Raw genomic sequence first — 16056 nt, 5'->3', positions numbered from 1 at the left:
ACAATGATGGATCTAGGAGTACCCCCAGACTATGGACCTGATCTTTCAGAGGGAGTGCAACCCCATCCAGAACAGGCAATGAGCCTATCTTCTGGACCCAGGAACCACTCACCCACAGGGCTTTCGTCTTGCCAGGATTCAGCTTAAGTTTATTGGCCCTCATCCAGCCCATTACTGAGTCTGTGCACGGATTCAGGACTTGCACAGCCTCTCCTGATTCAGATGTCACAGGGAGATAGCTGCGTGTCATCAGCATACTGATGGCATTTAGCTCCAAATCCCCTAATGTCCGCTCCCAGTGGCTTCATATAGATGTTAAACAACACTGGGGACAAGATGGTACCCTGCAGCATCCCTTAGCTCAATTGCCAAGGGGCCAAGGAATAGTCACCCAATGTTACTCTCTGAAATCGGCCCCATAGGTAGGACCAGAACCACTGTAGCACAGTGCCTCCAATACCCATCCCATGGAGTCGATCCAGGAGGATACAATGGTCAATGGTATCAAAAGCCGATGAGAGATCGAGCAGAATTAACAGGGTTGCACTCCCCCTGTCTCTCTCTCGATAAAGGTCATCCATCAGGGCGACCAAGGCTGATTCAGTCCTGTAACCAGGACGAAACCCAGATTGAAATGAGTCTAGATATCAGTATCCTCCAAGAGTGCCTGCAGTTGGTCCGCCATGACCCTCTCAAGTACCTTCCCTAGAAAACGGGTATTTACGACTGGGCGGTAGTTGTCTAATACCGTTGGGTCGAGAGCGGGCTTCTTCAGGAGTGGCCGCACTACTGCCTCCTTAAGGACAGCAGGAACCACCCTTTCCCGTAGGGAAGCATTTATCACTCCCTGGACCCACCCAGTCATACCCCCTCGGCTAGCTTTTATTAGCCAGGAGGGACAGGGATCAAGAGGGCACGTGGTTGGTCACATTATTGCAAGCATCTTGTCCACATCATCAGGCCGTAACAACTGGAACAGAATCGGGCAGATGGTGGCATCAGACACCTCGACTACTACTGCACTAACAACAGCATCAAGGTCGTTGCGGAGACAAGCAATTTTGTCTTCAAAGTGCGATGCAAAAATGTCACAGCTAGTCCTCAACGGGGCCAGGGCCCCATTTACTGGGGAAGATGTTAACAACCGCTGGACCACCTGGAAGAGCTCTGCTGGATGGCTACTTGAGGACGCAACGGAGGCAGCAAAATAAACCTTCTTTGCTGCTCGCGCTGCCACACAGTAGGCACGATTATGCACTCCTGAGGGTGCTCGGTTGTCTTCACTTCGAGTCTTGTGCCATTTGCGCTCTAGCCAATGTCCAGCCTGTTTCATTGACCGCAGCTCCCCAGTATACCAGGGAGCAGAACAGGCTCCACAGTGCCGGAGAGGGCACTCAGGTGCAATCAAGTCGATGGCCCTCCGCATCTCACTGTTCCACAGTGAGGCTAGGGTCTCAGCTGGATCACCAGCTCTCTCCACTGGAGAATCCCCAAGAGCATTCAGAAATCCATTGGATTCCATCAGTCTCCTGGGGCAGACGATCTGAATAGGGCCCCCACCCCCGCAGGAGGAGCGTAATGCCCTAAGTTCAAATCTCACCAGGAAATGGTCTGACCATGACAATGGGGTTACTTGGAGCCCCCCAATCTTCGGACTACCCATCTCACAAGTTGGAACAAAACCCAAATCAAGGATGTGACCTGCTTCATGTGTTGGGCCAATGGCATACTGAGACAGCCCCATGGTTGTCATGGAAGCCATGAAGTCCTGAGCTGGAACTCCAGAGACAGCCTCAGCATGGAAGTTGAAGTCACCCAGAACCACCGTCCTGGGTTCCTCCACCACCACACTTGCAACTGCCTCTGCCAGCTCAGTCAGGGAGGATGCTGGACAGCAGGGTGGATGGTACACCAGCAGCATCCCCAATCTGTCTGGATGGCCCAACACCAGGTGCAACCACTCAAGGCCGTCTCCGAGATGGAGTGGTCTCCTGGTGATAGAGATGGAAGTTCTATGAACCACGGCAACTCCCCCACCCCCGGCCCTCCAACCTATGTTGGTGCTGCACTGAGTACCCAGGTAGGCAGAGCTGAGTGAGGTTGACTCCACCCAGCTCACCCACCCAAGTCTCAGTAATACATGCCAGGTTGGCCCTCTCTTCCATGATCAAATCATGAATGAGTGCGGTCTTATTGCAGACCGATCTGGCATTAAATAGCAGCACCACAAGACAGGAGGGCACAGGGGAAGAGCTACCAGCTACATGAGAGCTAGAGGAGAGGGGTAGAAGGGGAACAGTGTATAAACACCTGTGACCCATTCTACTTTGGTGTCCCAACCCTCTCCTCCTGCCGTATCTCCTTCTGCCCCAAGTCACTGGAATAGTGGTGTCCCCTCCATGGGTCCCTGTATCAGAGTCTCCTAGGCACATCCTTACTGTCGTAAAAATACCCACACACTCTCAACAGCCACCCACCATTCAAAAATACAATCAACCATTCAACACATACACTCCACTCATCCAACAATCACTCCCAACCAAACTAACACAGTCACAGTTGTAATTTATGGTCGTAACCAGCTGCTGGTCACAGTTAGGACATCAGGCTTGTTAATCAACCAAATAAAGCAGAGAACAAGTAAAGTGCTATTTCTTAGCCATGTAACCTTCTTCCATTGGTTCATGCTCATTGTATCTCACCTGGAAGGTGGCAAAGCAGTTTACAGCTCTCTCTGTTCCCTTTGATATCCATCACTCTACACTAACCTAGGAGGGGGTTCTCATCATCTCTTTCATGCCTGTCTATTCCCTGGAAGCTGAAAAGCCACTTGTAATTTTTTAAAATAAATGGAGCTGCTGTAACATGCATTCTGTTAAACAAGGTTGATATGTGAAATTCCATGCACATTAAATAAAGAAGGTAAGAGAAGAATAATCATATCTTCTCCAAATATATCTTGTCTCCTTTGACTCATGATTCACTTGTGGTATACCTAGTGTTACCACTCTGACATCACTGAACTAATGGAAACTTCTCATAATCTTTTGATGTCTAAAAATCCTTCTGCTGCTGCTCAGTCAGTGTTCTATTGGCCTTAATTAGTGCAGTTATTCATAATCCTGCTAAAAGCCTGTACAATGTAAGAGAATAAAATTGCTAAGATATAGAAATGTGTGTATATCAGCCTGTACAACATAAAGTCCCCTTATTATGGAGTCCTAGGAGGATTTTAAATACCTATTGTTTGTTGCTCTTTCACACATAGAGGTATCTAAGGCTTGGCCAAGCCCTTCAGAAGTGGGGAGTTTGGAAGGGAGACCGCTTGTATTGCTCGCCCTTTCCCTAGATTCAAAGGTATTTGGTGGAATTCATTCAGTTTTTCCAGCCTCTTGCAGCCAGCCACTAATGCTGAATGGTCCATCTATGTCTGAGATTCCTTCACAGACGTGAACCACTGGAAAACTGAAAGTCTTGTTTGGTGGTATTGCTAAACTCAGCAAGGAAATGTAGAGAGAGTGGGGTAGAAAGAAGAGAAAAGTTAGTACTGAAAGAAGGGGTTGCAAAGAAAACAGAATGCTATGAGGTGTAATGACAAAAGAGGATTAGCTGAAACATTTGTAGTCAAAGAGTGGAAAATAGATAAAAAATAGGGGCAACAGAAAGGGGGATACATAGAAGCCTGTGAAGAGTGCTATATGATACAGAAAGAAAAAGGGGGAGCTACTAAGATAGGGGAGTAGCGAAAGAGAGAAGAGAGCGCACCCCATGAAGTGGGGGCGGAGGGAGAGGCAGCAATTTAACACATGATTCATAGAGATTTCTGGTGGTGCAGAGAAGGGGTTAACAGAGATAAAAAGGGATTAACAGAGAAGGAGTTAAACTTGTCTCAAAATGTTTCTCTCCGGTTAGTGAAGCAGTGTTCTCTTGCATTAGTAAAAATATGAAAGCAGCCCTTGTGATTTGTCTGTGTCCCCACCCTGTGCACTTTTTATACACTGCAGGCTTAACTAGTGATAAAGTTATGTTTCTGTTAAAAACAAGTGATAATATTTCAGATTAGTGCTTTTCCTCTTGTTTTAAGTTGCATGAAATTCTGTGCAATGCAATATTGTAGTAAGTTCATTCTTTATATTGGGCCAATAGGTCTTTGTGAGAGGGCAATGTGCCTAAACCCGACTGCTTTGAGTGAGCAGCTGGGGGCCCTTGGAGGCAACTTCTGGCCAAGAAAGGTGCTTTCCCTGTGATCCTGGCTTTGTCTTTTCCTCATAATAACCTTGTGTGGTAGGTCATAAATAGTTTATATGTAGAGAATGACTTGCCCAAGGCGAAACAGTGACTTCATTGTTCACGTGACAGGGCTTGAACCCAAGTCTCTCAGTTCAAAATCCAACTTTTTTATCTACTCACTACAATATATGCACCACACTGTTTCGTGGGTTTTAGCCCCCTCCCTTATAAAGACCATACTATGGACCTTTAGGGGTCATCTTGAAAGTTCTTAATCTGATTTGGAACAGACTTTAATCCCAGTTTGTTACTTACACATTTGGAATGTTGTAGTAATATTGGCTTCTCAAAATGAGAGATACAAAAATTTAGGAAAAGGAAAAGCTTACTTGATTTTCATTGGGGGAATTTTTTTAGCTTTAGAATTTCCATGAGCTATTTTTAAAAAGCATTCAGCATTGGTGTGGGGGCAGGAGGAAAGGGACACGGGACAAAACAAATGGTCTCATCCCTCAGCTGCTGAAGAGACTTCTAGAGCAGATAGGAGGGTAAGTCCTCTCTGACCACTTAGCAGCCAGCTATTCCACCTGAGCTCCTACATCTTGCTTAAATGTAACTGTTTGGCAGAAGATTCTTCTACTGCTGAGTTTTGTTCAAAGTGAATTGTAATTATTGTTTTATTATATATTATATTTTATTAATAATAACAACAAAAAAGAAATACAGAACAGTCATCTTCATGCAAAATATTTATACTGTCCACAGAAACCATAATTTCAGTTAAGCCCCAGATCTATTTTTTATGTAAACCACTTGAACTTAAAAGTGATATACAAATATCTTAAATTATCATCAGCCTAAAATCAGATCTATATACAGCTATATTTGCCTCATTATAAAATAAATTGTATGACAATGCCAAAACTGTTATTTCTGCTTTAAATTAACCGTATGTATATAAGCACACTAATTGAACCCTGAAATATATTTTTAATTCCTAATTTCTGTTACATATTGGTTATTTACAAAAAATCAATAACATGTAAATTACTATGAATTCATAATGATATTTAACAACTAGGATAATGTGTAGTGATATAAAATGTTATTAACAGCACAGTCCTAAGCATGTTTACTCAAAAGTCTCATTGATTTCAGTTGGACTTGCTCCCTAGTAAGTGTGTGTAGGACTGCAGCCTAAATATCAACAAAAGTCATAAAAGGAAACTATTCACACATAAGCAAACTTTCTGGGTGCATTCTCACGTAACGATAAGCTAGAATTCTGGAGGATTGCTCCAGCTTGGCTCCTCCTACCGTCAGAGTGGCTAAAGTAAACAGAAACTAACCAGGAGGCAAAAACATAGCATTACATCTGAGCTGGGACTCCTGTTTTGTTTTTTGCTGCCAAACAAGCCAGGAATTGGAAACCAGCTATAAAGCTTGGCTTCAGATTCTGGCTCGTTAGTGACAAATTAGGAATCCCAGTTCAGACAAAACTCTAAGCTTTTGCTTCACGTTTAGTTTCTGGTTACATTAGCCACTCACACTGGTAGGAAGAGGCAAGCGGGAACGACTGGGCAACATGCACCGGCGTGCTGCTTGTGAATAAGCCAGGATTCTCTGGAATCTGTATGCCATAAATTCAAATGATTATAACACTTGAGACTTGAAGTAGGGAAGATGTAATGGTTTGGCTGTTTTCGAAACATTTAAAGCAATACCAATACATGTATACTCGGAGTCCATTATGTCCAATGTAGCTTACTTCCAGGTAAGTGTTTTACGATTGCAACCCTGTAGTACGATACTATACATGGCTACTAAGAAGCAAGCACCAATGGGACTTACTCCCAGATCATTGTGTATAGAACTGCAGCTTTACTTACCTAATTTAGCTAATCTTAAAATATCCTAAAGCAAAATATTAAAGGGGAAAGGAAATAAAATCTATAAGATGACATCAGTCCAAAAAAGCAAGGTGATACTGTATTGCCACAACTTATGGGAAAGAAATATTCATTAAAATACTTATCATTTTGACTGTCAGATACCTGTCCGTAATGGTATTTAGTTAGGGTGTGACACATAATTCAGTTAAAAATTTCATATCTTTCTTTTTTTAATAGTGTATTTGTAGGTTGATTAAATTCTAATTTTAGATACTCTGGCTATAGATCTGCTGCATAGCTCTGAATTGTCATTTTTATTCATGCCTTATCTACTTTAGTTTCTCATAGATTCCAGAGGTTTGTAATATCCTGTGAATATATTTTCCTCATTAATCTGCGTTTCATATTATTACTTGACTTTTCAAGTAGGTGTGGTATTGTATCTACTGATAATATATCCACTGAATAATGGAAGATAATTTTTGATTATCTCAAAGACAGTTTCTTGACATGAATCAGGGACCCTTTCACCAGCTACTTAAGGTAGAGAGTTAGGCAAAGTCCAGACACATAAAGTTAAACACTTATGAACAGAGCATACACATTTTGAAAAGGTAAGGGGCAAATCTCCATGTTTTGAGAAAGATTAAAGCAGGGGTGTTGAACCTCTTTCATCCCAGGGCTAAATTTTATTTTGAAGATGCTCTCGAGGACCACATTCCACTGGTGGGTGGGCCAAATACAAAAGGGGCAGGACCAAAAATGCCAGTATACTTTAAAGCTCTTACTGTCTGTAATTAAACCTTAGGAGCATTTCAACCTTTTAGAACTGGGAAAAACTGCACAGAGGCCAGGAAACCACCAAATGATAAGTGGGCAAGGGAAAGAAGTGTGGCCATCTGGGTAACCCTGGAGGTGGCGTATATGGTCCTTGGGCCTGAGGTTCTGCACCCTGACATGTAAGGATGCTTAAATGAAAATTAGTTTTGGAGTAAGAAGAATATATATGCATTAATTTAGCAGTCGTCAACCTTTACAGACATGAGACCCACTTTTTAACTCCAACTTGCAATATGGGGCCCACTTTCAGATTTTTTTTTTTTTTTAAATGTAGGTGTCTTATTTTGTTCCTCTATCTTTCTCCTTCTCTAAACCAATCGAATCAAGGAATTAAGAGAAGCTAAGTGGCTTACTGGGATGGTGGTGATAGTCTTCATGTTACAGCAAAGTGCTGGGAGGGAGAGGAAGCATGAATGTGAAGTAGTTCCTTTCCTGCGTCTTCTGGTGAAAAGTTCAAAATTCTCCCAACATAAATTGAACAACTCTGCATCCAGGATACATTTACTTTGTGATGAGAGGCACGAGCCATTTCCTTATATGGAATATAGCCATTTAATTGTGGAGGAGTTACATAAGTTTCTCATTTGCATGTCACAGCAGAAACAGTTCAGCTGACACAGTTACAAAGTAGGTGAAAAAATGACTGCATATCATACTATGTATCTGTGTCTCACCAGAAGAAAAAAACACACACATCCTACTACCTTGAGAACCATATAGGCAGATAGCTATGTTATGCTCCAAGCTGAAAATAGTTCAAAACAGAATGGAGCTTATAGCCCACCAGACTGCACAGTAACACAGCAAGTGCAATCTCTTCTACACAAACCAACCAAGTCTAGGGGGAAAAGATGAGGTGGTAGCAGCTTCTGTGGCTGGCAGGAGTTCCAGAAGGCCATAATATATTACTGCTATAGGTGAACTTTAGGAGGCAGGAAGTAGTGCTCAGATCTGGTCCCAGAAAGAGACAAAGCTGTTTGGTTGGGGAGAGGTGAGGTGAAGGAGCTGCAATATTTGGAGGGGAAAGGGGAGTTGGGACATTGGGTGAGGAAGGTGGGAAAGGGAGTTCAGACATTTGGGAGATGGAGGAGTGAAGGGGGCTGGGGTGTTTGTTGTAGAGGAAGGGAACTAATGCTCTCTCCCACCCTCCCCCCAGTCACTTTTTGCAAATATGTAGATTAACAAACTTGAGGATCAGTTAGCTATTGGATCATGTCCTTCAGAATTAATAGCAGGGTTAGCACATTGTTCAAGCATGAAAATGTACTTGTAGTAGCTTTACAAGGCAATTCTAAGCATGTCTACTCAGAAATAAGTCCTTTGAATTCAGTGGGATTTACTTCCAAGGAAGTATGTATAGGATCGCAGCCTTCCGGACTGAATGGGTATTTTAAGCGGTTGTTTATCTTAAAGGAAGCAAAATGTTTTTACTTAGTAATGTGTAAAAATTTGAGCATTACTTTGATTGATAATTAAATACAATTGATCCAGTTGAAATGCCCTTTAACAATTACATAACTTAGCTTGTATAGCAAAATTCATTTGGGAGCACTTTAAGAATTAGAGCTTGAATAATTAGCACACTTTTTAGGACTGGGAATGGGATATCTGAAGGCAGTCCTTCAGATATCCCAGTCTTAAACCATTCATGGCTTTAAAGGTTATAATCAGCACTTTGGATTTTACCCAGAAACAGACTGGAAGCCAGGGTAGCTGTTTCAACAAGGGAATCACAAGAATAAAGCTTCCTGTATTTATAAACACTGATACACATCATAGTCCAAAACACAAGATACACTTCATCTTGATTCAGTGAGTCATAAAGTAAGATTAGATTATGCAGTATATTATCAAATAGTTATTACAAGAGTAAATTTTTGAAATGGAACTGTAATGCAGTCTAATATCATAAAGCGTAGACAGCATTCATTAAGTTTCCTGCCAGACTTCATCAAATAGGGTGCATGGAAACAAGAAAGTCTTCCGGCAACAGAATATCCTGTTCATTTAAAAGTTTTCAAATGTATTTTTCTTTTGCATTTGGCTTATTAGAACTATCATTATATACCTCCTGGGATATAAAGTAGCATACTAATTAGGCCCATGCTGGCTGGGAATGGTGGAGGTTGTAGTCCCATATTTTTGGAGTGCACCACATTGGGGAAGGCTAGACTAGAGCATGAATGTATTTCATACCTCTGGATGTGTGAAAATCAGCCTGGGCATTTTGCTCTGAAAGAACCTGACATTTTTAGCTGATAAACAATAAGCCTCAATTTTTGTTGCTTTTGTTGTTTCTGTAGGCTTGTAGAAATACTTTGTAGAGCTACTGCCAAGAGTACATTTTATGTCAACCAATTTCCATTCTTGAATCAAAAACTTTATGTATGTTTTTCTTTTGTTCGGGTATTTCGGAGATATATTTTTACAATTATGAATGTTATTTATATACAAAAGTTTGTGTGGTATGGTATACAAAATAGGATACTTCTGCTTGGAATTATGTGGTGGCACAATCACAATTGCCATTAGCGATACATGTGAGTGATAAGAGGAAAGGAAAGGTTCCTCCTGTGCAGGCACCGGGTCATTACTGACCCCTAGAGGGATGCCTGCTTACGCTGGCGTTTTCATGGCAAACTATACTGGGGTGGTTTGCCATTGCCTTCCCCAGTCGTGACTACCTTTCCACCCGACCTCAGAAGGATGGAAGGCTGAGTCGACCTGAGCCGGCTACCTGAGACCCGGCTTCTGCTGAGATTGAACTCAGGTCGTGGGGAGAGTTTCACTGCCGCCTACCACTCTGCACCACACGAGGCTGTGAGTGATAATAAGTGCTTGTTAAAAAGAACAAAAACCAAAGCCTATTTAGCATTTTTTTCTCTTCTACTATTTGGAGAGGTAACTATGTTACATAAAAGTGTGGTTTTCTTTTTAAAGGTTTCACAACTTAATATTAAAGAAAGGACACAGAAAAAGGCAGAATATGAACCTTTCCTTAACACACCTACCCACTTTCTTAGCACCTTAACAAGCAAGTCTCTTGGGTCTCTGCCCCAAGCATGGTTTGTTGATGGGTAAAAACAGAAGTCACAAAATTGTCCTTGCTTTATTTCCCATATCAGTATAAAAACCTGCATCTTATTTACCATTTTTCTCCTTTACTTTCTCTGTATAGGACTTTCCTTTTTGTAAGAGATGGCAACCCAAATAAACGAAATGTGCACAATGAGACATCTATGCACTTGCTTTGTATGGGACCTCAGATTATGATATGTGATGGAGCTCTTCAGCCTCGCTTGACACGGCCGTTTGAAGATGACTTCAGAAGAGCAGATTGTCTGCAGATGATCTTGAAATGGAAAGGAGCAAAGCTTGACCAAGGAGAATATGAAAGAGCAGCTATTGATGCTATTGATAACAAAAGAAATACACCTCTGCACTATGCTGCTGCCTCAGGAATGAAGACCTGTGTAGAGGTAAAGTTTTATGTAAATATTTATCAAAGTAACTGCAGAGCATACACTCGTCTCAAAAGATAAAGATAGACAAGGTGATAAAGAAGACTCATACTCGCTAATAATGTTACTACTTTAAGGTCAGTTAATATTGTATCTAAAAAGAGAAAAACAGAAAAATAACAGCTACTGTATTCTGTTTATTACATGAAAATTCCTACACATTTATTACATCTATATCCTGCCTTTCTTCCATGATCGAACTCAAAGCAGTGTATATCACATACCTAGATGATTCCTCATCCAGGCCCTGACATGGCCCAGACCTGCTTAGTGTCAGCAGAGTTGCTGTATGTGCTTTTAAAGAAAAACACTCCATGTGTTCTGCTATCTTATCACTTGCTTTGAGGGGCCTTTGTATTTTTTACTTAAGTACCAAGTGTTAAATCTGATCATTGCTGACGAGGCAAACTAGTGTGTTTGAAATGTATTGTATTGTACCTTCCAGTTAATCTACTGTTCTTAACGTCGCATTCCACAAAAAAGATTTGGTCTTCTGTAGCAGTGGTTCCCAAATGTTTTATGCAATGGAATAACCAGAGGAATGTTTTTCTATTTGACCTTACTTCCCTGTCCCTAACTTGAAAGTTATGTCTTTATGAATCCCATGAGTTTCAGCCGTACCTAGCACTCACTGCTTGACAACATAATAGCCCACTTGTATGTTGAAAGGGGGCAGACAAAGAGGTACATTGAACAAAGCTATCTGCAGTACAATCTGTTTAAACATTTGAATGAAAACCTTCAGATACATTCTTTCCAGGTGGCACAATTAATTGGTCTGTTTTATTAGGCTTGCCTTATTTTGTAAGTGGAAGCTTACAAATTGACAGATCTAGTACTATAGATCCACCTAGCTGCTGTGATACAGATAGCTGACTCTGCCAATGCAAACTCTCTCTTACTCTCTTGCCAACGTTTACTTGCAGGAAAGCCAGACACAATGTTGTACCAGTATAACAATCTTTGATAGAGCTGAAAGACCTTTGTATTGCCACAAAGGAGCCGCAGGGAGTTTTTCCCTAGCAGTGCAGGGTAAGGAATGACTGCTGACAAGAGCTGTGGTACTGGTGCTGGTTGATCTGGTGCTGGCACAACACCATAACTTGAGGGCCCTGATCCTAGGTGTTCTTTTGCCATAACACCATAATGGAAACAGACTGTTCATTCAATTTATTTAAAACAGTGTTTGCAGTACTAGTTTAATACTCCATATCAATTTAATATTTATTTACAGTTTTCATCAAATAGCTTCTAATACTTTTAAGTATGTATGTAAATTCCCAAGGTTCCAGTACATGCTAATCAATGAAAGGATTTGCTCTTTTATCTTTTGACTCAATAGTGGGTGCTAAAAATCATGGGACTGAGAAGCAGCATAAATTCCCTCCACCACACAGGTAATATCTAGTGTGGCCCAGGTGCTCCACACAAGTGCCTGATCAAATGACAGAAGAAGACTCACATGAACCAAGCGTTCATGCAATCAGGCATTCATTTGCATGAAATGACTGTTTCACATTAGATGTTTCCTGTGTTGTGGAAGGGAAGAGCCATGATGCTTCTCCATCACATACATTTTGCACTGGAATGTAAGTAACCGGGGCATAGTGAACATAACTACCACTGTAGACAGCATGTTCCTAGCTTTTAATCCTTTAATAGCTCTCCGAAGGTCAATGTTTTTTGAGATTGTTTTAGAAAAGTGTAACTTCCAGCAACATTGCATGCTACATAGCTTACGTTTCTCTGAGGGATAGCAGGAGTGTAGTCGGTATCCTTTGGGATATCCTTTCTCATGTAGCCTAGGAGAGCGGGCCAGCTGCTGAATAAGCTTCTCCTTAGGAAGGTCCCAAGAATCAAAGGGGACAGACCCTTCAAGGGGATGGAAGGTATTCCTGCTGTTGGGCCTTCTGTCTGCAGAGAGAGTGGTTGAAAGGGTGGGGTGGTTCTAGGTGCCGTACTGCCCTCTACCAGACTTGGAGTGACTGTGACTGGCAGTTCCTGAGTGGCAAGGTCTGCATTCCTGGGCCAGAAGGACATTGGTTGCCCTTTCGCAGCGTTTTCTTTGGGGGTGAGGGGTGCTGTGAAAACTAAGGCTGCATTGGCAGCTCTGAAGCAGGCCTGTTTCTTCAGGGCCAGGGCCAGCTGTGCCACTAACTGTGCCTCAAGGGTCATGGCCACTTACATTGTAGCCAGATGTAACAGATGACTGAGAAATTGGAAGGTGGAGTTCTCAATCTGGGCTCTTGAGCACATCCTTCATGGGTGCAATATTCATCAGCGAAGCACTGGAAACTATCCTGGTAGAGACCAAAGATAAGAAGTTTCTACCCATGGTAAAGAAGGATAGGGAACCCCATTTTGGTAGCCTTTTAAGAAGTTCAACAGGTCCTATAGCAGCTAAGGATCTAGTAAGTACTGGCAGTTTTCAAGGTCATCAGCAAGAGTTCAGCACAATCAAACTCTGGAACTCCTTCATCCGCCACCTCTTCCTTCTTTTCCAGGAGTGGTAAGAATCCCAAAGCACTGGACACTGTGCAGCCCAGCACATGATGGTAGGGGGCCATTTCCTTCACTTGGCAAGTCAGCGGTCCCAGTCTCTTGGCTGAAGGAAATGTTCTCCCATGGACACAGCCTGGATCTGGCAAGGCAGCCATGATAGCCAAGAGACAAGTTCATTGGCTCACCTAGGTCCAGGAAAAAGGAGAAACATCACTGTTCAGGATCTGGTGGACATTGGGGCCATAGAGCCAGTACTGCAGGTCCAGTGGCACTGCGGGGGTTACTCTGTTTTTCTTAATTCTTTGCTCAAAGTGTGTATGGGGTGTATGTGTGTTAGATTTTAAAAGGCTAAACAATTTCATGGCGAAGAGGCGATTCAGTATGGAGATGATCAGATCAAGTTTGTCTTGCTCTTGAGAGCCAGGATTTCTTGAAATCAATTGATCTGTTGGAAGCCTACATACATATACCGATACTGCTATCCAACAGAAAATATCTGTGCTTTACATATGGAAGCAAGCACTTCCGGTACAGGGCATTTCTGTTTGGCCTCACATGGGTATTATGGGTATTCACCAAAGTCCTAGTAGCCTTGGTGGCTCACCTTCAGCTGCAGGAAGCGTTCCTTTACTTCTTTTTGGATGACATCCTAATTCAATCCAGCTTCCTTTACAGGAGTCTTGTGGGATACCCAGCTCATTCTGTACTGCTCCAGGGGGATTTAATTTCATTCATTTATTATATTTCTGTACCACCCCAAAGCCGAAGCTCTCTGGACAGTTCACAAAAATTTAAAAAAACACATTAAAATGTATTATATAAAGTATGAAACCATTCACGTAATGACATAGAACAAACAGCATAGAACAAACAACAGCAACATATGTCTAAAACAATTTAAAACAATCAGCCAGAGACAATCAGAGAGACTCCTTATGTGCTGCCAAATGCTTGAGAGAAGATTGTTTTGTGGTAAGGACCACTGACACTCTGGAACACCTATGTTTCTGGCTCCACATGGAGCAGCTCCACATGCTTCTGTCCCAGGAGAGTTGATGACACTAGCACGTCTAGTTCATTCATCTCCCCAAAGTGGCCCCATGACCCTAGCACAGCTCCTAGACATGTCCCTCCAATGCCTTCTCCTGCCCTTCCAAGAACCAGATCATCAGGCATCTGTTGTTGCTTCAATATACTTTTCTCTTTGAATTTGTAAAAACATGTCTAATGAGGAAACATTATTCTAGCATATGTTAATGGAATTATTCTTAATTGTTTCAAATCTTCCTAATATTTTAAGTGATCATGAAAATACAAGAATTTGAGTAACACCCCCCCCCCCTTTCTCTCTGGGTATATTATAATCCTCGGGTTCATTTGTCTGACTTACTTGCTTCTCATTGTTTAGCATTCTCCTTGGTTACATAAAGGTTTGTGACAAATGTGGACTAAGAAAGGATTTCCAAGGATGTGTATTAAAAATAGCTCTTGAAATTCTCCAACAGTTTTTAGTATCAAGGGACTATTTCCACTGATGTTTCTCTTTAACTTTCAGCTTCTGGTAAAACATGGTGGAGACCTGTTTGCTGAAAATGAAAATAAAGATACTCCCTGTGACTGTGCAGAGAAGCAGCACCACAAAGAACTGGCACTCAATCTAGAATCCCAGATGGTGTTCTCGCGAGATCCTGAAGCTGAAAGCATTGAAGCAGAATATGCTGCTTTAGACAAGAAAGAGGTAAAGTAAATTAATAATTGATTATTTTGATGGGAGATGTGCATATTTAATGTGCTCTTTGTCAGAAATAGCCTAATCCTGTTTTAAATTTAATTTGTCCAGCAAAACGGCTGTAACTATGTGTTCTTTATTTCATATGATCAAACCTCTTTCATCTGTTGGCCACAGTTGGCACTTTGAACAACCATCTTCAGCCTTTTCAAATCCATAACCCACTTCTAGCCCAAAGGTGCATTTAGGGACTATTTGTATGATGGTAGTATTGGAGATTGGAAACCAGTGATTACAATGTCAAGGTGCTTGCCATCACCTGATTGAGAGGGAAACCCTGCACCTGTTTGTATGAAATTTGGCAGGCTTCATCCTCTCAGGAGCAGCTACTTTATGCAGTTCAACCAAAATATTTTTTAAAATATAGGCATTTGATGATTTCCCCTTCTTTAAAAAGCCTCAGTGTTTAAAGGTATTTAGCACAAATCGCCCTATAACTATTTGTCTGAAATGTGACAAGCGTCATTCCATCAGAAAGGATACTATACGTGCATTTCATGCAATTCTGTGGTTTGTTAATTTCCCCATCATAGTCAATGGGGAAGTCATCCAAGGAGTCAGAAAATGAGATGAGACTTTGTCTTGGATCTGAGACAAAGCACGATGTCAGTTTGAGCCTCTGAGTCAGGGTAATTAACGTGCTATCTGATCCAGTGAGGTCCATTCCAAGAGGTTATGGGGTTTTTTGCACAGCCCTACCAGATTATATACTTTAGTTGTGGGCATGTGAAATCTCAAGGAGGAAGGTGTTCCTGTCGTTGCAGAAAGTGTTCTCAGAATTCAGATGTGTATACCAATGAGAAACAATTCTCTACTCCTGCAGTTAAGATTGAAGATATATATGTTAACAGTGACTTTGAATAGGATGTGGTGATTTTGAAATGTAGAAATTAAAACAGATTTTGTTTTAGAAAATATTAAAACTTAAACTGAAATGTAAATAGTTATACACATTGCAAGGAGAGTATTTCCCTGGATAATTCATCCTCACCGAAAAAGAACTGATAGCCTGTTAAGACAGTTGGTCATGTAAATTTTATTTTCATTAGCTTTGTGTATATACGCTTTCTTTAATGTTGCCAGGTAAGAAAAATGATGGTTTTCCCACCCAGAGTGGCTGGGTGACCAGCCAGATGGGCGATTAATACATTTAATAAATAAAATAAAATAGTTTTTGTTATTCTTAAATAAATTATCCTACAATGTCTATGCATTGACTCTCCCAACTACTTTTACGTGGACTAAAAATGGAGATCACACAATGCAGTAAGGTACTATGAAT

General features: G+C 41.5%; 1 protein-coding gene across 9 annotated transcripts in view; it reads left to right on the top strand.

Moving 5' to 3' along the window:
* The window catches only part of ANKIB1 (ankyrin repeat and IBR domain containing 1), a 123828-nt gene that overhangs the window by 33635 nt on the left and 74137 nt on the right, over positions 1 to 16056 (top strand). For 8 of the 9 annotated variants that reach the window (XM_084858869.1, XM_084858868.1, XM_084858865.1 and 5 more), the window contains 2 exons: positions 10141 to 10441; positions 14541 to 14723. In XM_084858869.1, the coding sequence (XP_084714995.1) occupies positions 10141 to 10441; positions 14541 to 14723 (484 nt within the window). Of the gene's footprint in view, positions 1 to 10140; positions 10442 to 12987; positions 13039 to 14540; positions 14724 to 16056 lie in introns of those variants that run through there. The other variant, XM_084858866.1, reaches the window with a different exon arrangement.

The sequence above is a fragment of the Heloderma suspectum genome, chromosome 5 (assembly GCF_057233095.1).
Source record: "Heloderma suspectum isolate Gila_16-S chromosome 5, 16-S_ref, whole genome shotgun sequence".
Classification (NCBI taxonomy): domain Eukaryota; kingdom Metazoa; phylum Chordata; class Lepidosauria; order Squamata; family Helodermatidae; genus Heloderma; species Heloderma suspectum.
The sequence above is the reverse complement of the archived record's forward strand: the minus strand, read 5'-3'. Positions and strand labels throughout refer to the sequence as shown.